Source organism: Botryllus schlosseri, chromosome 1 (genome assembly GCF_051294905.1).
Source record: "Botryllus schlosseri isolate E-star chromosome 1, Bs_hap1, whole genome shotgun sequence".
NCBI classification, from domain to species: Eukaryota; Metazoa; Chordata; class Ascidiacea; order Stolidobranchia; family Styelidae; genus Botryllus; species Botryllus schlosseri.
Window position 1 is genome coordinate 28,658,686 of NC_137236.1, and position 26,790 is coordinate 28,685,475.

Consider the following 26,790-nt stretch of genomic DNA (forward strand, 5'->3'; position numbering starts at 1 on the left):
TGATTTACTCTCTCCTATTCGTAAAATGGCCGAGCAACCGGGGCAAATATGCCTGGTCGCCCTTAAGGTGTGATGTAACAATCGTATCTATATCTGAACTCGGTTACCGTAATATGCGTTGAGTCGACCTTTGCTGGTATAGGTCGATTTTGACGGTGTTTCGCACCATGATAATTCTTGAAACTTGGTATGATATGTCGTGAAGGTAGTATTTAACACTGCTCCAAGTTTCAGGCTTGCTACTTAGAGATAAGGGTAGTAATTCCGTTTCCGAAGTTCAGTGTGTGCTGATCTATCATGTACATAGTACAGCAAACAGATTTTACTCAAAAGCCGGTATTGGTCTCCATTGATTTTGACGATGTTCTATACCGAGATCGGTCATGACATTTGGCACGGTAACTGTTAGTATCGACCGCTGTAACAAGTTTTAAGTTTGTCACTGAACTATGTGGGTGGTAATTTCGTTTCCAAAGTCGAGTAAGAGCTGACTCTTCATTTATCGCTAATAAATTTACGCAAAAGCCGTTATTGGTCTCTAACGATTTTAACGATGTTCCATACCTAGATCTGTCATGAGCTTTTGCACGGTATGTCTTGATTTTAGTATCGAACGCGGTGCCAAGTCTTAAAGTTGACACTCAATGATTGAGGCAGTTATTTCGTTTTCGAGGTCGAGTATGGTAGAGATGCGCGCTGATCTGATACTTGGCCTACCTACGTCATTGCGGATCTCACGCAAAAGCCGGTGTCGGTCTGTGCTAATCTATAGTCTGCGTTCCATAACGAGATCGGTGATGATATTTCCAATGGTATATCTCGATGATCGCATGAAACAGCTAACCAAGATTCTCGGTTTGCATTCAAATATTCACATAATTTTATGTTCGCCAATGTCCATTTCACTGTGGAATTGTCAATTGTGGCCTTCAAACCATTTGCTTACAATCCCCTGTCAAATGCGATAGCTATTTCATTTTCGATGTCGGCTAACAGCTGATCATTCGATCAGCCTATTCCTCGATCTATTTTACTCAAAGTTCGGCGTTCGTCTGTTTGTATTGATTTTGACAGTGTACCATACCGGAATGGGTTATGAGATTGCGTATGCTACTTCTCGATGATTTCTTGTAACAGTATACTAAGTTTACGGCTTTTATTCATGTATTTATTGATTGATATATATTCCAACGGCGATTTCGCAGCAGACTTATAGACAGTAAGCCGTATGTGTTGTGTCACAGTCTCCAGTTTCAAGGCCAAAATGTCCTATGTTGTTCCGAGACCGAAGTTCCGAGGCTGCTGTCCTTATAGTTCTTCAAAGACAATTCAAATTGATGTTCTGGATTCAATATGACAGGCCCGTTCTATGAGATAACAATTGTATATGTGTCCGAACTCGTTGACCTTTCCAGTTAGGCTTACGCAATCTCTCGAGTTCTAGTCATTGGAATTAGTCAGGTCAAGTCAAGTGCGAACATGAATCGTATTGAATCTTTGCTCCGTACGTAGTTTACGCAGTTGCCTTTATAGAGCGAAAATGAGAGGTCTAGAAGTTGCCAAGTCCATTGATCCAATCGTACGCCGGGTGCCTCCGCTTTGGTTGCTATTATCACCTGGTCGTAACCAGAGATGGCCACAGTCCGGTTCGGGAGCCGGAGCAGGATTTCAATGTTTTTTTTACCTGGCCGGACTGGATCCGGATTTTGAATTTGGGGTGACGGTCTGATTTTAGCCGGATTTTTTTGCTGTGATATGATTAATTAGCATTGTTCTGGCAGGATTTTTTCGGATTCCGAACTGGACATTCACCAGCCGGATTTCTTTGGACTCTGAATTTCCAATTGCCAGCCGGATCCGGATAGATTCGGATCCCGAAATTTTGGAATCCGCCCATCTCTGGTCGTAACCACCAGCTCAGTGGTCGTAACACACCAGGATCGTGTACGAAACACTTTCGGACGGGTTTAGAAAAATTAGGGTCTATCGATTTGCGTAATCTATAACTCTACCATGAAATCATAACGCATGCTACTAAGGATGACCTGATACTTGATTCGTGGCATAGGGACGATTCTTAGGTCACGTACATTTTGTAAAATAATCCTTTGATTAAAAATAAATGAATAAAACATTTGTTACCACAGTTCAAGTCACGGCTCGCCGGCAAACCTCTCGCGGCACCTACGTTAAAATCACTGTTGTCGGGAAATTCATGTGACCATCATAAGGTTACCTTTTTTACGTTGGAAACGCCATTGTGACGTCATGTTGATAAAAGTCGCTCGCAGCCCTTGCCCCACCACCCGATATTGTCACGAGCCGCCACTGTATTTCCTATTCATTGCTGCTCTATCAAGTGATCATTTTGTTTGATACATGTCTGTTCTGTGACTATGCCACTTCTTGTGAAAATTAAGTTCCATTCTTCAGTGGTAATATAGGCCTAGTTGTCTTGGCCAAGTCACAATCCACAATATCTGATTTTGTTGTTGGCATCATGGCATGCCTGGGTTACTATGTTTACCCTCTCCGTAAAGCAACTAATATTGCTTTCTCTGTTCTCACAGTCTTTTTAACTCATTTCCCCTGCCTAGTTCCTACTACTCGCATCTATATTCAAGATATATACCGTACCTAACATAATTGATTCGAAATGTGATATAAATAAACCCTTGTAAGGCATTACTTGATACTAATTTGTTGATTATAATGTTCATATCTGTTTTGCAGGCTATATTTAGTGTGAAATAGCATTAAAGCAATAGCAGGATTTTTTCGGATCCTAATTTTGTTGCTTAACTGTCGGACTCCGAAATCCTATTTGACTGTCGGATCAGGACGGATACGGATTCCCAAAATTTGGAATCCGCCCATCTCTGATGTGGACATGCTCGTCGACTGTCGGATAGCCGGCGGATTGCCCATGAGAGAGAGAGAGAGTATTTATTTTCATCCAACCAAAATACATAACACACGGCAGTGGTGGTGGTACAGAAAATATGCATGCACATTTGCAAAGTATTCGGTATTAGATAGGAATGATCGATGAGACCGTGAAGGTCATCCAGTCTGATCACACCAGCATCAAACAGGTACACTTGACTCTAAACAGCCTGGCTGTAAAAAATGTTACGGTAGTTAAAAAAATAAAATGAAAGAAAAATTAAACGATGGTAGCAAATGATCAATGAAGCAATCTCTGGGCGAGGTAGGGCAACTGTGTTAGTGTAACGACAAGAGGTGATCAAGTAGGGCTTTGTCTTTGTAGGGCCATGTCGTTGATAGGGCTGGGCAAAATCGAGTACCTGAGTGATTCGATTCTGAATCACGTAAAATGCTTCGAGTCGAGTAAGCGAGTATCACTCATTATGACGTCATAGCAGAATATTATTTGTCAAAGTTCAAATATGTGCCTTTTAAGCGACCACAAAGAATATAATGCCTGTTATCCATCATATTAAGGATACTTTGTTATTTTTTTCGACCATACCGATTTCATTGCACTTGGTGACAATATTGTGGGATGATCATGACTTCGGAAATGTGCTATTTCCAGTAACGTTCGTAGCTTTGTACTTCATGTTTCGTATGCTACGATACGGCCAATCAAGGTTTCAAGGCTTCAACAGTGAAATTAGCATAAACTCGTTGATTGTTGATAAACTCCTCGTTGATAAATCAACTTTCAGTGGTGAGGAGCGTATAATTTCAGTACTCGAAAAAATCGTATTTTACTACTCGACTCGAATCATTAAAATTAATACTCGATTCAGATTCGAGTACTCGAATCATTGTGCCCAGCCCTAGTCGTTGATGTTTTTCAAATTCCACCTCGGCAATGCATTGAAGTTTGTTATTAGGGATTAGAAATAGTTGTGGAATGCTGAAGCCAGCTCAGTCCAAGTTCATACAAAACATCGAAGTAAACAAACAGAAAGTCACTTTCATGCACTAGAAAATCCTGTCCTCGCCTGATCCAGCAGTCGGGCAGGCAGAAATGTGAATCCGGATCCGATCGTGTTTGAGAAAAATCTGCCGGGTTCCTGTCTGGTTAGAATGCAAAATCCTGATCCTTTACATCTGTGTCTTGGCCACATAGATATCTCAATGGCCGATTGTTCCGCTCTCACCTTCTTCCGATCCTTATAGGAATCCGCATTTTGGACCCTCTCCGCTGTTTCCGCGTTTTAGTGCCCGTTGTACGCTGTCTCCGCTTTTCCGTCTTTTAGGGATCCCCATAACAATAACAATGTCTTGGCTTGTTGTTGCGTTGAAATCATGATCAGATTGCAGACTTCGACGTACTGTACCGTACGACCTTAGCATTATGGAGGACATCCTCCATAGTAGCATACCTCACCCTAATTTTCTTCTGATGCAACCTGTCTGTTCTGCCTAGTGCAGTCTAACATTATACTACAATTGGTATGTATGGTGAGTAAGGGCGTAGTGATATCTTTTGACCTCGGTAGTCGGTACAGACGTACAGTGATGATTGACCAATGACCATCAGAGATGAGCATGGATTAGGATTAGGTTTTGAAAAAACAGGATTTGTGAAATTTTGTCGGATTTAGATTGGATTTGGATTAGACATTTTTTTCAGAACGGATTAGGATTTGGATTGGATTTACCTATTTTTCTGGGAGATTGAAATGTCGTGTGGCGAATGGCGACAAACTTTATTCAGATCAGTTATTAATGTACTTATGGTTACTAAGTTATCTTGAATCAAGTGAATCGTTGGTTGTGAAAGAAAATTTTCGAATCCCTCCATTGCATAAATTAGTATTTTTTCTGAATTTCCAGTTAGAATCGGATTAGGATTGGACATGGACTTGAATAAGAAAAAGTTATGGATTAGGATTTGGATTTGAAGGTTCGGATTTGGATTGGATTAGGACATAGAAATTTCAAATCCGCTCATCTCTAATGACCATCCATAGATAGGACGTCGTCTTGCGACATTGGGACGCCATTTTCTCATAATGGTTTACGGTTGGACTCATTTCTGGATATTATGCATATTTTTACATATATCATCATACGAACTTACTGTAAAGCGGCGTTACTTTGGACGTGAGGTGAGGTAACTTGGCACTAAGCATGAGCAGTGAGCAGTAAAACATTTAGGCCTAATAATGCCAATGATTATAGGTTTTTGATGGTAAAGTATTCCCGCTGAAGGAGGTCCAATTCTTTTTCATGAGGCAACGGTGAAGTAGGCTAGTCTCAATAAAAGTTAATTTCCTACAGGGTTGGTGTGATTGCATGCAAACTCATTCACGACATGACATGCAAAATATGGTCATTCACGACATGACATGCAAAATAAGGTCTGGTCTACTTTCCTACCCACAATGAAAAGTGTTACCAATGACTACCACTTATCAGTGTTCCCTATGAATATGTCTAAATGTAAAGTGTTTCACCATTTCATCACCTGTCCTTCCACTACACTAGATGTTAGCTTATATCAATAAAGATTAATATTATAGAGATATTTTATAGATATGGGTGAAAAACCTATGGTGCAATTAACCATGCAAATAAAAACGTGTGGTAGGCTATTACCAAGGTAAGAATTATGTACCTCAGACGACAGAGGCTACACGTTTTTTATTACAGACTTATTAATAGTAATGACTATAACCCCAGCCATAAGGACCCTCACCCCTACCCTAAACAGTAAACACGCTAACCTTCAACCCAAACATTATGGTGACTGACCTTATTTTGGATGTCGCGACCTTATCTTGCATGGATGTGACTGACCTTGTTTTGCATGTTGCGACTGACCATATTTTCCATACAATCGCACCAACCCTCCTCCAGATAAAACGTAACCCATCATTGATAAATTAATGGCGAGGTCAATTTCATAAAAATGATAGCATCTGAGCAATGGATTCAAAAATTGACAGTCGCAGAACAGACTTCCAAAGAGAGATGGCAACGCGCAAAATAATTAATTTTGACATTTATAATTTTTGTCATGTTCTTGGGAATCTTTAACTGCTGGTCATGATGAACATTGTTTGATGTCTGGCTGCTATCGAAAAAGCCCCATTCACATCAACTTGCACAGCTTGGTACATGTTTCGTGTGCTGCAATATATCCAATCGAGGTTATTAGGCTTCTGCAGTGGAAAATGTGTCAAAACTATATTCGTGGCAGATAAATTAATAATGAGTAATCGTACTGGTATTCGATTCAGATTAGAGTACCCAGCAATAGTTAACAGGGGGATATGTGTATTTGAGTTGAACTGCTCCAGGACATTAATTATTTATGTGTTAAGTAAAGTTAGATGCTTTCAGTTGCTCAGATTTTTATAAATGTGATTTATTATACTTCAGCCTTCTGTGCCTTATCTCACATATGTAATGCAAATTCCCCAGCTGTGTTGTACATTTCGGTGGTTACAGTGTGTTTCGAATTTAATTTACCCCGTGCTAATTTATTTCAGTATAATTTACCGAATATAGGAGTGGGTCAGATCATGTCAGGTGATCCAGAAAAATTTCAAAATGTACCTCCACCATCTCAGATTGTCATTAAAATTGGCATGGTTAGAAAACTTTTACTTCTGCTTTCAAAAAAATAAATTCCATCGAAATCGGATGAGTAGAACCAAAGATATGGCCGTTTAAAAATTGCTGTTTTTGTGATCACTGAAGCGGAAAAAATGTCAGAAATTTATACATGTAATTTGAATTTGCTACAATTCGTTCAAATTAGGGTTGTTGAAGGTAACACTTTCACATTTGTTCATTTATGTCCTGCTTGACACTTTTTCGCCTTCTTTGACACCTGGGGTTGCATAGTCTGACCTTTAACCTCGCTTTTTGTTCGTGTATTTGAAAATCACTCATGCGTGACTTCATTTTTGATTGCAAATATCTCTGGTGACCAGGTGATGTCATCAAGTGTAAGGTATCATTGGAAAGCTCTTGACAAGAGCTTTTAAAAGCAAAAATAACATTAGTTACTTTTGAATCGTAACATACCATAAGAGCGCCATGAAGCAAGCTTGCAAATTTATTCAAAATCTTCCCCCTTTTCAACAAGAGCAAACTCTGTAAAGCAACTCATTCCACCTTTATTCTATACACAGTACCATGCCAAGTGTTTTATACATAAGGTAGTCAGTATAACTCAGACAGATAATTGCTGACATCAATTATGCTGACAATAATTTGAGATATTTTTGAAAATTTGAGAAAATTTTGCTACACAGTTTGATGTGACACACAATACTTCACTTCAGAATTCACTACTGAAAGGATAAGATGCGATGTTTTATGTACTCTACACAATACATTCGGGCAACGATCAGCACTAAACAATGAAAGGAACAATGACAATCAAAATCAATATAAGGTCCTGCGGGTTCATTAGTTTTCATACTATTAGATAATAACTATTTGCTCATATCAGATATCTATTTATCTTTGATGATATTTCTTCCAAACTTGTATGACTTTCAGTGCTGATTCCTTTGTCAGTTGGTATTGTCCCCGATTATTAAATAAACAAGGAACGTCAACTGTGCACAAAATGTGCTGGAACGGTGTCCAGCAAGAATCTTTATTTTGAGGCCAGTGAAAAAACTCTGATGGGCCTTTTGGGTGCATGAATTCAACTAAGGCATCGTTGTTTGGCTTGTCAATTTCTGTGACCATGCCAATGCACCAGTTTTCATCATAAACGCAGCATACAAATTTGTTTATGATAATTTCAATTTGAAGTACATTTTCTTGGTTTGAGTCTTCATCTAATTCAACTTCCAATACATAGTGTTTGTCTTGACTGACACGTTTTGCTCCCAGTTTGGTTGATGACAATGGCCTAAAATGATGGAATGCCCGAATACCTTTGACTGTGGTAGCGAGCCGAAATCGCTGTTCCAAAAAAGCTCTCGTAGCATCCAATTCGTCTTTGAGCAAATTAATAAATTTTATTTTTTGGAGATTTTTCACGCAAGAGGACATCATTTCTTCCACGTTCAAAAGCTGACCATTCAGTTGGCGTCTCAGACTTTCCATTGCTGTAGCTCGTTTTACAGTGCCACCAATGCCATCACATGGCGATTTACCATGGCTCGAGGCAAAAAAGGACCACGCAGCATCCACTTCGAAGTCAGCTTTGTGCTTGCACAAATTGTAAAATGATTTTCTGTTTTTGTACTGGGCAGCGCAACCATCGCTAAAATATTCCACATTGTCCAAGTTGTGAATTGTACTTTTGAGAACTTCAATTGTCTTTTGCTGAATCAGATACACCATTACTGCATCGTGCAACAACTCTTCCGATAAAAAGCATATATTTAAATGCAAAGTATTGTTGCTTGCAGACTTGTAGTAGCAAACTACCGGGTGCACAGTGCAGCATTGGTGAGTCCAATGATACCCTTGCGCTTCATCTTGAATGTGGAAAGAATAATTTTCCGCAAAATCCATTAATACAAGAGCTGTTTGCTGATCCATATCTTGTTTTCGTTTTTTCAAATATAAAGACTGTGAATGCGAAATGTGATGATGTGGTGCTAAATCTGCAAGCTTTTTTAATATCAACTGAATAAATTCAGTTATGGTTAAGGTTTGAGTTATTAGATCAGTTCGGTCAACTGACACCCACTGTTTGAACGAAATAAGTTCATCCACATCCTCAAATTTTGAGTCAAGCAATTCCTGAACGGGTTGAAATCCGGGACAGTTTGGGTAACGCTGTAGCATGCAGTCTCTATTTTCAATATTGCAGACTGCCAATTGAAGCAAATCTTTATAAGTTTCTTCAATGCGGGCAGCATGCAGCAAAAGAACAACATTTTGATGTATGGTACAGACACATACGGCATGTGTTCCAGATGATCCTGCACTAACACACCATTTCGGCCTCAATTCACAAAATTTTGTGAATCCAATTTTTGCATCCGGGTTTTGCTGTTTATACAGGGTATGGAATTCTTTCAGAGTACATAAAAGTAGACGTTTTTGTTGATACACATTCATTTTAATGCTAACTCGGTCCTTCATCCCTGGCATCAACCTGCTATGTTCGTTGTTTTCATAAAATTTCACAACTTTTTAACTGCTCTTGTTGAAAAGGGGGAGGATTTTGAATAAATTTGCAAGCTAGCTTCATGGCGCTCTTATGGTATGTTACGATTCAAAAGTAACTAATGTTATTTTTGTTTTTAAAAGCTCTTGTCAAGAGCTTTCCAATGATACCTTACACCTGATGACATCATCTAGTCACCGAAAGATATCTGCAATTGACAATGAAGTCACGCGTGAGTGATTTTCAAAGACATGAACAAAATCACAAGGTTAAAGGTCAGACTATGCAACTCCAAGTGTCAAAGAAATCGAAAAAGTATCAAGCAGGATATAAATGAACAAGTGTGTAAGTATCACTCTCAACAACCCTAATTTGACCGAAATATAGCAAATTTAAACTACATGTATAAATTCCCGATATTTTTTCTGCTTAACCGATTGGCGCCGGCTGCAATTTTCGAAAAATTTTACTTCAATTTTCCAAGTCGAAAAACTGTACCTTAATGGGATTGGAACACGTCAAACAAGGTGTCGTTCGATTCAGAACTTCAGCGCGCATCCGATTGCGCCACTCAAATCATTTCGAGCACTGTGTCTGGCCACTTATATCAAGAGCAAGCCGAGAATTCGTTGATGAGAAACGTATTACATTTACTGTACTCTTTATAAACCTAAACATGGATATCTGGTGACATAGGCTTCTTGTGAATCATATCGGCGAGGAAATCATGATCATGGAGATGGCTCAGTCGATCTAATACGCCCTAATATAGCCATCATCCAATAGATACAGTTCTGAGGGTTTGCACAATAAACACGCGCCAGACCGCAGAGTGGATGAGTCATCGGCGAGTGAGCAAGTGACGCGCGTGTATTTATTTGGTAGCGTAGCCTTCCAGGGCATTTACAAAGCTTATAGAGCACGTAAATGGGTCACTTTAGTATTGATAAATGGAGATTGTCAAGACCTAACCATAAGGACAAACCACAAACGCATATCTTACTACTACGTAAGGTTTATGACGTTAGTTGGTAGCACTTCATACAGACATGATACACACGTTTGCGGGGAATACACAGCGTGTAGAATTGGTCTTGTTGCGATATATACATCACTATTAGCTGTTAGTCTGATGTAGATATAATCTTATGGGCATGTACTCTCCACAGAAACAATCTAAGAATGTCTACTACCGATAAAATTCAGGATATAACACACTATGTTACAGATATTCGTCCCTGCGTTTGATACTAGTGTGGTAGTCTGCAGGAATTCTCTTCACGATTTTTAGAAGCGGCCTTGGGGTGACATAGGCATAACTAATGTTGTTTATTTTGGCCTTGAAGGTGGAGATTGGCTAGTTCTATTGAAAGAGACCTTTCATTACTACAACGAAAGATATATATCGTTATACGACAGCTCTTTGTATGTCCAGATGAACACTTTTGCGTAGGTATATGCGCTGAGTAATATTGTATTTATTCCGAATTATACTTGACTATTAGCCATTATTTAGAATCGTATAGGCAGCAACTATTCACAGACACGATCTATGAAGGTATATCACTATTAGAACTCGATACATATCCCGTTTTGTGACCAGTATTCATCCATCTGCTTGAAGCTGGTACGGTAGGCTGCGAGAATTCTCTTCCCGGTTTTCAAATGCAACCTTGAGCGATGCAGACATAACTAGTATAGTTGTTTTAGCAAGAAAATCAGAAGCTGACAAGTACTATTCATAGAAACAAACTACAACAACTGGCTATGACGAATCAAACCAAATATACGACAGGGTATATGATGGGTATCGGGAACGCGCGTTTCCGCGAAATGATGCGGTCGGCGGATATCTTTGTCACGCGGCCTATCACATAGATTTATAACACCTTATATGTAACTAATATCAGATACGAAGATATGTGTGAATTGGTATGGACACTAGCTTTTCACAGAAAGAAACAACTATGCTCTAAGACGGCTAGAACAAAACATACAGTACGTTATCTGAGAGTGGTCAAGGACGCGCGTGTTGCCGAGACAGTGTATTTTGCAACATATTTATCTACGGTATTTGATATCCGATTTCGACGTCTTAGATATAATATATACCAAATAATATGGTATCAATGAACTGGCACAAACAATATCTATCCGCAGACATGAACAGCAGCGACCTAGCACGATTAGAACGGGATATATAGTGGTTCTAATACAGTACGCTTCCCTCTAACGGCAATGGGTAAAAATACCCACGCCGGCGGGAGACGGTTAAGCGATCACAAAAATAGCAATTTTTGGACGGTCGTAGCTTCGGTTCAAGATGACCTTTTTTGATGAAATATGATTTTCTGAAATCAGAAAACACACCTCTGTAAGGCAGCCTATCTTCATGACAATCCAAGATGGTGGAAATATGGCCTGTATCACCTGACATGATCTGACCCGAGTTGTAATTGGCTGATAAACCGAAATTGAGCCTAATGTTCTCCGCGTTTGGCTCCAACTTGAGGTGCTATGTCATTGTATTACCTTAGTCCAATTTTGCTAGGTTTGTGCTGAAATGAACCTGATATCTATAAGAATAGGACGTGCTCTATTTCTGTCCAATTGAGTAATACACTAAGCCCGATTTGTCAGCAAGCTCTAGACACAAATCCTCCTGACTGAACACTGTACATTGAGTGTCGCTACCGCACGCCTACTTACCGTAACTTAACCGCAGTGGTGTGTAAGACATAATTTCTACTGACAACAATATAACGCTCGCACAGCCGCGGCAGCTGGAGTGGAGCGGCCCCTCTCCAAAATTCATTCAATTGAAGCTCCATTACGGTGGCTTTCTGAGGAAAATGGCGGTTTTATCTCAATCTGCGCTCCAATTTGAGACCAGAGCGCAGTGCCTTTTAAAACGAGTTGCAAGCTACTTTTATGCAGCCTTGCACATTGCCTGTTGCATTTTTACTTGAAATAATTTGAAGGCAGACCAGGAACTCTATGCATCATGCCAGAAGATATTCTAAATGACCATACATTCTCAATTTCTGAGTAAGTTTGAGTCATATGGTGTTATCTAATTTTAATAGTGAAAAGCCCTCAACCTCAACCAATTGAGCAATGGCGCCAAGCGGGTTTCTGTGAAAAATTTTGCTTCGCTTTACAAAACTTGAAAACAAGACATGAATGGAATTCGAAACCAGCAAGTAATATATCGTTGGACGCAGAATGTCAACACGTAACCAACAATGCCACAAAGCGAGATTAAGAAAATAGGAAAACCCTGTTAAAGAAATGTCCAAGTGTTGGTTACTTCCTTATACAGTCCACTACGTATACGTAGTGTGGATAAGTATGTGCTGTTCACTGCGACAGAGATGACATCTTTTGAACCAGACATGAGTGACCGCTTCTGCCCAACTTATGCGCTACTATCAAAATACTGAAGCGTCTCACCGAAAACCGCAGTCTGACTTGTGGGTAAGCGTAGCGTAACGTTGTACTACGCATCTACATTTTGATGACGTTGATAGAAAGCTGCTTATCAATTAAGAACATGGGAGCTATGACATTGTTTTTAATTTGAATTTGCAATCGTGAATGTCACTTCCAAGGCAGTTTTTTCTCGGCGTAGTTCAGGAAGACAACCTATTTTCGAATGCTGCACTGTCCTATAAGCGTCACCATGTCTGCCATTCTCTTTGATCAATCAAGGTATCGTGCAATCCAAGATTTCGAAGCAGGCGATGCCGGCTAGATCGAATTTGCGAATGGTGTTATTCGCTGGCGCCCCAGCAACTCAGATTTTGGGATTTTGAAAAGATGGTGGCACGAGCCCTTAGCCCTGGATACCCCACTGTCTTGACCTCTCAAAGACATGTGTATGCTGCCACGAGAATACTGTAATTTTCCAAGTATAGTACGCCCCTATGTAAAATACGCATCCTTAAAATAGCATGTAATATCTGTGAAAAAGCCTGTACCCGAGTATGGTGCGCACCCTGCAGTCGCGGTACATGAATAGCTGTGTTTTAGTATATGATGTCTGCTTTACGATGGCACTGCTCAACAATCATGACATAACTATCGCTAATCATTATGCAATTAATGGTATCGTCTCTAAACGATAGTAGAGAGCAACCAAAGCCTGCAAGGCTGGCGACGCGACATCTTGCGCACTAGGGCAGATGCGATTGCTAAGGTCAGCGGTTATGTCGTGCACACACGCCTGTTGGAAGTGCGACTGATTACGGAAGCGATTGGATTTTTCGCAAATGGCCTGTCATTGAAGCGATGAATTAGCAAGAATTGCGCGCGCGTGCGCAGCAATCAATGAATGAACTAATTCCGCTCGCAAGCAAAAGGCAAACCAACTCAACAGGAGATTGCTAATTGGCAGCGCGCTACACTGATAATACGAATTACTGGGTACGATGGCTGAAAGTGATACACGATTAGAAACAAACATGAAGAAAGGTGTGATTTCAAGTTTTTTATCGAGGGAGAATTTTTTAAGCGTGTTGTTCCCATGTATAATACGCACCCCCATATTTTAGAACAAAAAATCGTGAAAATTTTGCGCGTAATACATGGAAAATTACGGTAATTATTCTGGCCATCATAAAACTTCCGAACAAGTTGCTGCAATATTGATAAATTAAGTACAAAATTAAAGGTTACTTGTCAAAGAGCCATATCTTATACTCAAAAGAGCCATAGGTTCCCGACCACTGCCATATGGTTTGTTCAAACCTGTTTTGATGACATTGTTACAATTACACGCTCCGTGTTTCAAAGCGTTACGTGACACGCTTCCAAATCCCAAATTTGTAAAACGAGTCAATCAGTGCTTGTGATTAAATGATGAACGGGGAACGGGAGGACACGTGTCAAAAAAGGAAAGATTTGGGCCGTCGGCCGAAATTCCAAGAAGGTCCGGAGCACTAAATCTTCGTTAACTGGATTCAGGGGCGAATTTGTTCTTTTAGTTTGTGGCTTGCAGGTTGCTGTGGAGTATAATTTAAGTCGTTATTACGGCAAAAACACGAAGGCAGACACTCGGCTAAAACACCAAGCGAATTGCGGAAGCACTTCTAGTTTCCATCAACAACAAGGCTATTTCGCCTGGACACTAGGGCTGTTCAAAAATAACTTTTTTTTTGGATTCCTGCCATTCAGTCATTAAATTGTCAGATTATCCTAAAAAAAGGCTGCAAACCAAATTTGGTTCAATTCTAACAAGTATCAGGCTCCGCAGATCTGTTTGTCTGTCTTTGGGTTGAAAAGGGTTTAAAATGTATCATGTTAACCATATTTTCCATTATGACTGCAATACAATATTATTCATTGTTGGTAAATTGTCTATTTCTCATTGCCTTCCACCCCGAGCAGCATGTATTAACAATGTAACTACTTTCAATTTACAAATACAATTAATACGTTGCATAATATAGTTTAAAATTTTTACTTGGCCCACCAACGTATTTTCTGATTCTCATTTAACCTGCATGGAAAAATAATTGCCCATCCCTGGTCTATATGGACTATTATTCCCGGAGCAATTTTTCTATTGATGTATTTGATGTATGGCAGGGGTTCTTAACACGGTGCCCGCACATAATTGTTTTGTGGCCAATAATTTGGACAATTTTACATGCGAAGTTGAGAACATCTGTTGTATGATATACTGGTACGACAATTGAGCAGACGACTATCTAATAAAGTTCTTCCTTTAATTTAGTTTCACACTTTCATACATGTTAGGTAGTATAATACTATCATCGAGCCAAGTTATATGTGCCTAATTTAGTTGGTATAATTTGTGCCGAACACATTGGACTACAAGGACTTCGAACTCCGCGTAAAGAGTTTCCTGGAGTCAAATATTTCAATTTTTGACCACCTCAAGCTTCATGGATATGAATGGCATCAAATATCATGAATGTGATATACGCGGGAAAGAAATCCGCGGCAAAAGTCTTTTTAAGCGTCATATGGATGGGCATTCCGACATCAGAAATCATGAGTGCGATATATGTGGGAAAGAATTCCACCGCAAAGATCATTTCAAGCGTCATATGGATGGACATTCCGACATCAAAAATCATAAGTGCGATATATGTGGGAAAGGATTCCACCGCCAAGATCACTTCAAGTCTCATATGGATTCACATGCTGACATCAGAAATCATAAGTGTGATATATGTGGGATAGAATACCGTTGCATACAAAACCTCAAGCGTCACATGAATAAACATGCCGGCTTCAGATATCATAATTGTGAAATATGTGATAAAGCATTTATTCAGGAGCATCAAATCAAGTGTCACATGGATATACATACTGGCTTCGAAAATCATGAATGTGAGATATGTGGGAAAGAATTCCGTCATAAAAGTGACTTCAAATGTCATATGGATGTACATGCTGGAATCAAAACTCATGGGTGTGATATATGTGGGAAAGAATTCCGTACAAAAATACACCTGAAGTATCATATAGATGTACATGCTGGCATCAGAAATTATAAGTGTGATATATGTGATAAAGCATTCAGTATGAAGCAACAACTCAAGCGTCACATGGATGTACATGCTGGCATCAGAAATTATAAGTGTGATATATGTGATAAAGCATTCAGTACGAAGCATCAACTCAAGGGTCACATGGATTTACATGCTGGCATCAAAAATCATGAGTGTGATATTTGCGGGAAAGAATTCCATACGAAAAGTTATCTCAAGCGTCATATGGATATACATGCTGGCATCAGAAATCTTAAGTGTGATATATGCGGGAAGGACTTCTGTGAGAAAAGTGAACTCAAGCGTCACATGGATGTACATGCTGGCATCAAAAATCATAAGTGTGCTATATGCGGGAAAGAATTTTATGAGAAAAGTGTTTTTGAATGTCATGTAAATGTACATGCCGGCATCAAAAATCTTAAATGTGATATATGTGATAAAGCGTTTAGTCAGAAGAACCTACTTGAGGTTCACATGGAAATACATTTTGACTTCAACAATCATAAATGCAAAATTTGTGGGAAAGAAGTCTGCCAGAAAAAAAATTTCGATCGTCATATGAGTTTACATGCTGGCATCAGAACTTATAAGTGTGATATATGTGGTAAAACACTGAGTCGAAAGAGTTACCTCAATCTTCATATGGTTATGCATGCTGACTTCAAACAACAAAAATGTGATATTTGTGGGAAAATATTCACTCAGGAAAATTACCTCAAGACTCATGTGACGATACATGCTGATATCAAAGATCACAATTGTGAAATATGTGGGAAATCATTTACTTTGAACCGGTACCTCAAGAGTCATATGAATGTTCACGTTGGCATCAAAAATCACAAATGTGATATATGCGGGAAATTATTTACGCGAATAATTGGCCTCAAGGCTCATTTAAATATACATGCTCGCATCTGAAATCATGAATGTGTAATATGTGGGAAGGTATTTACTCAGGAAAATGACCTCAAAGCTCACATGGACATGCATACTGGCATCAAAAGCCATAAATGCGATGTATGCGGGAAAGTATTTACCACAAAGAAAAACCTCGATCATCATGTGGATATGCACGTTGGTGTCAAAAGTTATAAGTGTGATGTATGTGGGAAAGTATTTATTTGAAAGAGTAACTACAACCAACATATAATTATACATTCTGGTGTAAAAAAGCATAAGCCATAAATGCGATGTATGCGGGAAAGTATTTACCACAAAGAAAAACCTCGATCATCATGTGGATATGCACGTTGTTGTCAAAAGTTATAAGTGTGATGTATGTGGGAAAGTATTTATTTGAAAGAGTAACTACAACCAACATATAATTATACATTCTGGTGTAAAAAAGCATGAATGTGAAATATGTGGGATAGCATTTACTAGACCGGGTCACCTCAAATGTCATCTGGATATACACATTGGCGTTGAAAGTCACAAGTGTGATATATGTGGCAAATCATTTAATAGGAAGGGTGGCTTCATGGTTCATATGGATTGACATGCTGGTACCAAAAAACCATAAATGCGATATATGTGCGGTTGCTTTTTCTGAAAAGTGCTACCTCAAACACCGTGTGGACAAGCATGAGGGTGGAAAATTATATAAAATGTATGTTTGTATCATTGTTCAGGTACAATTGCCCTTGACATGAATCTTGCTAGCCCGAATGCATTTACTCAGGAAATTGAACAAAATTTTCATGCCGAAATCAATCCGAAAATTTTCGGCTGATTACCAAATATGATGTCACCGGCATGATCATTTCTTCTATACACCAACCAAGTTTGTGTAAACAACAGGAGTTCGTGTATCATTTAAAGATATTACATTGTACTCAAACAAACTGTTTGCCTCGACTTTATTGTACTAGTGTCTTCAAGATTCACATGAATATGCAATTATGCATGCTGGCATCAATATCATTATTGTGCGTTGCATTTTCTCCGTATTGCGCGACATGTTGATATACATGCACAATGATAAATGTTGTGTAAGGGGGAAAGGATTCTATTGTCAATGACCATGAATGTAAGCTTTGTGACAAAAATAAAATTGAAGTGAAAATTTCGTTTCGTTGCTGTTATTTCATGGATTATCCGTTAATTTCAAGTATGTCAATATTATCTCAATTTTCTTTGAATAAATTTTGTTGTCGGAATATTTCTTGATGAAAATCATTTTCTTGCATCGTTTTGGACGTCCAAATGTCCTCTTTTTTGATAATTTTGGTTCAATATTGGGCAAAATTCGACTGAGATACAGTAAATCAGCACTGAAGAAACGCTCCGGCGGCTATTTCTGGAACTGGGCTGGAACGTTGACCTTTTATTTTTTAGTCAACCAACTGATAGTGTGAAAGAAAAACTGTATTTCGGGAGATGAGCCCCAAGGTTGACTTTTTTTTAGTCAACCGACCACGAAGTGGGAACAATTTACCATTTTTGAGCATTCTCCTCTGGTTTGGCAAGTCTGAAAAAGTGTCCTATTTTCAGATTTCCAAAATATGGCAACCCTGCCATATTTGAACTAATAAAATCTAGGTGAAAGTTCGAATAATGCGTTTCAAGCCTACAACAGAAAAAACACCATGAAAATCATTCATGGCCTTCTCTCGACGAAGGACATCGACGCCATAAATATAACAAGTTCCATAGCTTCAACCTTGGAGTCAGAATTTCCGCCTTTGATTAGTAAGTCCGAACTAAATCACCAAGTGCGTGTTGGTTCGGAATTATATCCATGTCAGAGATGTTGAAGTTGTCATGACTGTCAATATCTGTATCTTTAAGCCCTGTGGAGTCTTTTAGAGCATTTATTCCTGATAGTTTGGGCAGTGAAAACTTACTGTAATACGAAACAAGTGCTTAAAAGGAGATGGCACATCAGGATATGCAGTGTCAAGTCATTTTTTAGTTATTCTAAGTCTTGGAATGTCACCCATACAGAAATAACAGCCTTCTATAAGGTCTCAAATTTCCCTTCAGAGTCTTTAATGGCAAATAACACTGAATGCCGATATCCCCTCAACCATCCATATTTCATCGGTATGTTTCGCAGATTACATGAAATGCCCAGTTGTTATCTTTGTCTCAATTTTCATGCCAAAGTAAGTCAAATGAAAAGCCTTACTTCTATCTATATTTAGTACTTAACTTGTTTCCAACAGATATACAGACCACAGATATAGCAAAACAGCCAGCAGGCAGATTACATTTGTGATGTTGACATTAATGATGAAATTAGACTCTCTACATCCGCAATCAGTGCATTAAAAGAACATTATGAAAAGGAATTTGAGATTGCTTTCTGTAGCCAATACTGACTAACTGAGACGATGATTGTTATACTAACATACAACTATTATGAATTGAATTATGAATCAATGGGACGTCACAGTTGATAGGAAATTCAATAAAGGAGCCAGTGTTGGGATCAAGTCACTACCTTCGGGTCACGAGTCATTGCACATTTTGACTCGAGTCAAGTCAAGTCAATCGATTTTCAAAGGTGACTCAAGTCAAGTCACTCGATTTTTGGAGGTGACTCGATTCAAATCGAGTGGAGTCAAGTCACATTTCAAGTCAAGTTGCCTTTTCGAAGTATGAGGCATGATTACGTCATTGCAATTTGCTAGCTGTCTGAAATACAGATTGAGTGGTCATTGATTCCGAACCGATAAACGAATATAGAGTTAAATACGCACGCAAGAAGACGCTGCATCGCTCACATATACGTAAAACTATTAGACTACGTAAGTAATTGCATAGCCTCAGTTTATAGTTACCAGCCAAAATAGAGAATAGACAAACAAATTGATAAGATGCAATACATTACCCATTTACAAATAGATATGATAAAATTCGAGCATGCGTCGAGGACAATATAAACTATATTCGAATTCAATTCAAATAAAACAAGAGGTTTGGTAAAGGTAAAAGAACAGAATTAGACATTTTGCTATTTTAATACTACTAGAGTGAACGACAACGTAAGCTTCGATCACTTCGTTTGCGGTCAATTTATTTATGAGAGAACAATCATGGCTCAGTGAAACGTTCGATCATTGAATGATTGATCGCTTTCAAGGGTTACACCGAACATATGCAAGATACAGTGATTTTTATCGACACCGATTACTTGATGACTTGAAATTGACTCGTGAATTTTGCTCCGAGTCACGAGTCAATCCACATTTCTGATACGTCGAGTCAAGTCAAGTCATACGAAAAAAGTGACTCGAGTCTGACTCGAGTCAAGTCATGATCGACTCGAGTCATCCCAACACTGAAAGGAGCTTGAAATATATGGTGCGGACAGACAGACAGATTCTTTATTCGTACAATGAGAGTTCTCACAAATATGTAAACAAGACAAACACAGCTATACGACCACATCAAGATGTGTAGTCTTCAAGTCAGCTGTAGTCAAGGCGTAACGTTAGTAGCCTACATTTATATCATGCACCTGTCGGTCAGTAACACTTCAACAAATGATTAAACAGCAAAACGCAAAACAGTTGTAGTAGAAAAAAAAAACTGTAACACTAGTTCAAAATAAATAACAGATCATACTCTCGGATCTCTCGGTACTCTCGCATCTCAATATGTAGAAATTAGTTGAGACTTAAAATTCCGACAGAATGATGCAAATGATAAACCTCTGTGCTCTATTGATAAGGATTAAGGAGTTCCAAATCCTTGGACTATAGAAATTAAACATGGAACGGCAACGACCGATTTTGCAGCTTCGTTTCGCTTCGCCGGGGCTGGAGTGGAGAATTGTTTTGCGTAAGCGACTGTAGGATTTCTGGCAATCCAAACGCTATCTTCCCGAGCGCAGTAATTATTTAATCTGGTCTTGATCGAAAGCTACTGTTGCACCGATTCCGAAAATATAAATTAAAATAATTATCAGGCGCTGATCCACCTAGAATCCGTCCTCTAAATCTGAAATATCGCCATTGTTCTCAAACAACTAGTGAAGAAATAGGGTCCTGATTTTGCTAGCAATGACATGAAATCAGTCATAAGGGCTGTAGCAGTAACTAAGAACTCATACGCTCGCATTAAAGCGTCGCCAGAAGGGAAAATAATGAGATTGCCTCTGCTGACAATGCTAGCCTTATGGAGGCGAAATCACTCTGGCCAACCGTCCACAAGGGGCGCTAAAGCGGTGAGAATCGTTCATTCACCATGGTGATATCGGTCGGTACATGGTCTTGGCAATTTCATAGGTGCAGAGGTCGCGTACTTTCAATATGCCTAGGGATTTATATCTTGGAGAAAGACGCCCGTATCGGCCCATGCCACTTACAAACGGATAGCCCTATTTTGGAGAACTGCGATGTGATTCAAGTAGGTATCGTAAGTTAACCCCCAAAAGATGATTCCATAGTCGATGTGATAATGAAAAATATATATCTCTTAGTACAGATCTAGGGAGAATATGTCGCAAGCGAGCTATAATACCTACTGCCTGCGCTAATTTGCTGGCAAGAGCTGCTAGTTATGGCTTCCAACTCGAATCTTTGTCAATACATAGTCCCAAATATTTGACATTATAGGGACTGCTGATAGTTTAACTTTGTCGATGGTCAAAAATGGAGAAGGTAACAAGATCTTAGGTCTGACATTGATAAGAAGGACTTGAGTTTTTGTTGCATTGATATTCAATTTATTGAGGCTCATCCAATGACAGATTTTTTTCATCTCAATATTGACTGAGTCTTGTAGAATACTCAAATTGTGGTCAGATTTATATAGGCAAGTGTCATCAGCTAATAAAGTAGTTGAGAATTTAGAGGCACCTGGTAGGTCGATTATGTAAATGATAAAGAAAAGGGGGCCAAGAGCTGAACCTTGAGGAACACCGCAAGTAATTTCGCTTAGCTCAGATTTCGTACATTGGTCACCAACAAATTGTTTGCGGCAATTTAGATATGACTTGAACAAGGCTAGCGGTGTCCCTCTAACCCAGGGGTGGGCAAACTACGGCCCGCGGGCCGCATGCGGCCCGCAACACCGTTCTGTGCGGCCCGCGAGAGTCTAAAGAAACTTTTTTTTTAATATTGATAAAATGCGTACTAAAAATCGAATTAACTATTTCTTAGTATATTTCACCATGATAATTCTAAGACAGTGGTTCTCAAACTGGTGGGCTCGCTCCCCTTGGGGGTGTGAAAGCATCTGAAGGGGGACGCGAAGCTGAGCGCAACTGAAAAATTTTCGCGCTCCGCGCGATTTACATCGAATTCAAAGTTTTTGCTCTGTATTTAGTCTGAATTACGTATATTAAAAATCTCTCATCCACAGTCGTAACCTTCCATGTCATCAAACTATCCGTTAGGTTTGCTAGCATCCTGGTTGCGTTTTGTGATATGACGATAAGGGGCGCGAAATCTTTTACCATCATAAAGGGGGGGGGGGCGTGTCTTAAAAGGTTTGAGAATCACTGATCTAAGGTAAATACTTAATATCACAGCGGGATAGCTGCAACGAGATTGACATAATTTGGATCACGAGTGGGATTTCAGATTGACCACTCCATTTTTAATTATTTCAGTGTTGTGCTTATAAAAAACGATTCGGGCGTGTCTTAGGTAGATTCGTTTGTATGCGTAGAATTGGGGTAATTATATTTTATCTACACATAGTAGAAGCGTGTTTGAAGCTAACATGGTTATGATGCTGTCAGCATTGTGTGTCCTGGAACTTAACCAAAAGTGGAATTAGTAAATCTATGTACAGATCGCTGCTCACAGATTTAAATTTCAATCATGTTCTAAGAATCGGGCCAACCGACTTTCATCTCATCTCTATAGTTTTGACAATTTGGTTATTGAGGTCCGCCACCCTATGAAATCTCGCCACTACATGTTTTTGACGCGTGTACGATATCATCAAAGCAATGTTTGACTTATTTTAAATAAGCACTTACGTATATTATCTCCATGTCCTCACTATATAATCAAATATCAATATTGCGTTTTGGTTAATAATCCCAATTTTATATAGTGCGGCCCGCGAATGGATTCAGATGATGAATGCGGCCCGCGAGCTCAAAGGTTTGCCCACCCCTGCTCTAACCCCATTATGCCATAGTTTATTCCAGGGGTGGGCAACATACGGCCCGCGGGCCGGATCCGGCCCGCAAAGGGATTTTGTCCGGCCCGCGTACAGTTTTTCGTCTTACATGATAATGTGGCCCGCCGGCCCCAGTCTTCCGAGATTCCCCACTACTTGCTCACATACATTTTAGTGATTGTATGTTTTTATACATACGTATGTACCGCGAGCGAGGGGGGGGAGCTTACGCGTAAGTTCGTCGAAGCGAGAAGGCTTGCATTATCGGCATTATGATGCACTGAACCCTAATGTCATTTGTGGTAATAATGGTGTTTGTTGACGACAATGGTCAGGCCGATATTTCCTATTTTTGATTCTGTAACCGCCGACTTGTAGCACGGCGCACACTTCTAGGCTTTTGTAAGACACCGATTATGCCAGGTGTTGCCAACTGAAAACGGGTCGCGGGTCAATTTCAAATTTCGAGGCCGCGACCGGCATGAATTCAATATCGAGATAGACAGGCCGCTCAGTTTAACAACCACGCTATCTCGTAACCTACTTAACCCTAATGCATTGATATCTTGGTAAGTTTGGGGTACCGGGCTTATTGAACGTCTTGAAATCTTAATGATGGATTGCACCGTGTGTTGATTGATCAGAGAGAAGCAGACATGGTGGTACCTGTATGACAGGGGTGGCCAACCTGCGGCCGTAGAAGCAAATTTGTGCGGCCGTGGACACGTAATTCAATTAGTAGGTGGTGGCAGCCGTCGACGTGTAATTTGAATTTAGGAATTGACTCCCGATTTCTTGAAAGATTTTAATTATTCTTGTAAGTTTCTTCAATGCGACTTTATTTTTCGATTTTGATATAGTTGCGCACTTTGCAATCAGAGCCCCACAGTACAGTTGCGAACAGATCCACTACATATAGAAACACCAACTCGGAATCGTGTACTCCTCACTACATCGACAATCCTGACGGGAGGTCAAGACATGCAAAGAACAGCATGCAACAAAGTGACTAATAATAATTGACCTGCCCTGACTGACCCTCCACCAACTCTACCGGTGAATCTGATCACATGGGATGAGAAATAATACGTAGAACTCAGTGTTGGGATCAAGTCACTACCTTCGAGTCACGAGTCATTTCGAGTCATTGCACATTTTGACTCGAGTCAAGTCAAGTCAATCGATTTTCGAAGGTGACTCGAGTCAAGTCAAGTCACTCGATTTTTGAAGGTGACTCGAGTCAAGTCGAGTCAAGTCAAGTCAAGTCACGAGTCAAGTCACATTTCAAGTCAAGTTGCATTTTCGAATGCCTACGCCATTGCATTTTGCTAGCTGTCTGGAATACAGATTAACTGGTCATTGAATTTGAACCGATGAACGAATATGAAGGTAAATATAAACGTAAGACGGCGCTGTATCGCTTACATATACGTAGAAATGCTGAACTACGCAAGTATAACGGCAAAGCCTCAGTATATAGTTACCAGCCAATATAGAGAATTGATAAGAAACGAATTGATAAGATGCAATACATTACCCATTTACAAATGAATGTGTGAATATCTCTTGCTGCTATCACTCTCTCTCTACTAGTATCCTTAAACGCATGAGCGATCTCGTCTTCTTGTTGTTGTGATTGCGCGACGTGTGTGCATGTATGTATCAGCACCCACGTCTTGTGAGTTATTGGAGTAATAGGGATTAGGTTAGTCGATGCAACTGTTCTTTTGTATTTCAGTTTGATCATTTATTACGGTATTTAACCTATGAATAAATGCAAAGTTGCACATGATCAAACTTGATACAGATTAACAATGCCGAAGCTTTCTTGCCCAATCCAAGACTGCGAGTATGAGACTGAATCCGAAGACGCGGCAGGCGCCGCCGCACAGCTCAGAATCCATGCTACAATCCACACAACAGGTCATCCTGTCTCGCGTTCGAGACCCCCTGTCATGGAACGACCCATCATTTCGCGTGGCTCCACTGCCGAGGAATGGCAAATATTCCTCAGAAAATGGGACGATTTTAAAAAAGGGACCGAGATACCCGACAATCTGATCAAGAGCCACCTTTGGCAATGCTGTGAGATAACTTTATCGAATGACCTCTTCAAGCAAGTCGGTGACTTCAATCAGGTCAGTGAAGGTGATATGCTGAAAGCTATTGAATCTCTAGCAGTTGTCAAAATCGCCACAAGCATGCGCACCGTTGCTCTATTTTCGGCCCAGCAGGATCAAGGGCAATCCTTTAGTGCATTTCTGGCCGAAGTTAAATCGTCGGCAAGAATTTGCTCATTCCAAATGACTTGTACCAAGCATGACTGCACCCAAGTCAACGACTTTTCTGATAGAATTGTTAAACATATTGTCATCGCCGGCCTGGCTGATGATGAGGTTCAGCGGCAAGTCCTTGGTGTTGCAAATCTCGATGCAAAATCGCTAGACGAAACTGTCCAGATTATTGAAAACAAGGAACTGGCGCTCCGTGCCACCTCCTTCCAGACGAGAAATCAGCATGACTCTAGCGTCGCAGCCAGCAGTTTAATTGGCACGCCTTCGCCCGATCTCTCTCAAGTCGTCCAATGTAGCAAATGTGGCAATGTCATGAAGAAGTATAAATTCTTGCACGGGAAGTTTGGTAAGCCGAGGTTGCGCGAGTTTAAACAATGTCTAGCCTGCTGGAGAAAAAGCAAACAATCGGAGACGCCTAGTACTGGCACCGCTTCTAGTATCGATATCGCTTCAGTATCAAACCGTACCAATAGCACTGTCGAATCTCGTGCTTCGGAAGTCATATTGGACCACCACATATTCGATGGCACGTACGGTTGGTTGCTGAAAGACTGCAAGGCACAACCAACCATTGATCTTTTGGTCTCAACCCGGCAAGCCGATTATGCCCAGTTCAATATCCAGCGTCCCAAAATATCGCCCAAGAAGATAAAAGCGATATCAGACACTGGTGCACAATCATCCTTGATGGGATTGAAACTGTTTCGAGCATGCGGCTTCAAAGACCAGCATCTCATCCCGGTGAAGAAACGCTTGGTGGCAGCTAATGATGAGTGTATCCACATCCTGGGCGCTGTGTTTCTGCGACTTTCGGGTGCGGCAGTTTCTGGTGATGTCATAGAAACCGCTGAGATGGTATACATTACGGACTCTACGAAACTCTTCTACCTTAGTCGAGATGCCATGCAGAAGTTGGGCATCATTGGGCCCGATTTTCCTCAAATTGGGGCAGCCGCACTGCACGCGACACAAGAGTCAACCCTTGAGGGTAACCCGCATCAAACATGTAGCTGCCCACGGAGGTCCACGCCTCCTCCACGCCCCCAGCAACTGCCATTCCAGCCTTGTGCGGAGAATGTTGATAAAATGAAGCAGTGGCTACTTGAGAGGTATGCATCATCCACATTCAACAAGTGCAAACACAGCCCACTACCAACCATGACTGGGCCGCCTATTTCCATTCATATCGATCCGTCAGCGAAACCGACTGCAGTCCACACACCGGCTCCCATTCCACTTCATTGGAAAGAGGAAATTGAGAAGCAGTTGGAGGCGGACGTAAAATTAGGGGTGATTGAAAAAGTGGAGCCGAACACGCCAACGACCTGGTGTCATAGGGCCATATGGGTCCGCAAGGCAGATGGCAGCCCGAGGAGAGTTGTTGACTTCCAATCGCTGAACCGCTTCTGCTCTCGAGAAACACACCATGTTGTGGCTCCTTTCAAACAAGCACGTTCGATACCTCCAAACACTTACAGGTCTGTCACAGATGCCTGGAATCGTTACCATTCCGTGCCCGTGCGTGAAGAGGATAGACACCTTCTGACATTCATCACTGAGTTCGGGAGATATCGGTATAGAGTGGCCCCGCAGGGATACCTGGCCAGTGGCGACGGGTACGCTTACCGCTACGACAGCATCATTGCTGACACACCACGCAAAACGAAGTGCGTGGACGACACGGTCCTCTGGGACGATGACCTTGCCACGCACTGGTGGAGAATGATTGACTATCTAGAATTAATGGGCCGTGAAGGTATCATCTTAAACGCCTCCAAGTTCCAGTTCTGCCGCAGACACATCGAGTTCGCCGGCTTCGAAA

The 26,790-nt window shown here is 40.4% G+C and overlaps 1 protein-coding gene and 1 long non-coding RNA gene across 2 annotated transcripts in view; one reads left to right on the plus strand and one right to left on the minus strand.

The window, feature by feature from the left end:
• Positions 1-545: 545 nt before the first annotated feature.
• LOC145435335 (uncharacterized) overlaps positions 546-26,790 on the minus strand; it is a 200,220-nt gene continuing 173,975 nt past the window's right edge. Inside the window, exon 2 of the long non-coding RNA XR_013913817.1 lies at positions 546-968. This is a non-coding gene — a long non-coding RNA (uncharacterized LOC145435335). The remainder of the gene's footprint in view (positions 969-26,790) is intronic.
• Positions 15,240-16,772, plus strand: LOC145435026 (uncharacterized). The gene has a single exon (XM_080312305.1). The coding sequence runs from the start codon at positions 15,310-15,312 to the stop codon at positions 16,507-16,509; it is 1,200 nt and encodes a 399-aa protein (XP_080168431.1). The 5' UTR covers positions 15,240-15,309; the 3' UTR covers positions 16,510-16,772.

Bases quoted from the DNA above. Each gene is read 5' to 3' on its own strand.
- LOC145435026 (XM_080312305.1), top strand. From the start codon at position 15,310: ATGAATAAACATGCCGGCTTCAGATATCATAATTGTGAAATATGTGAT.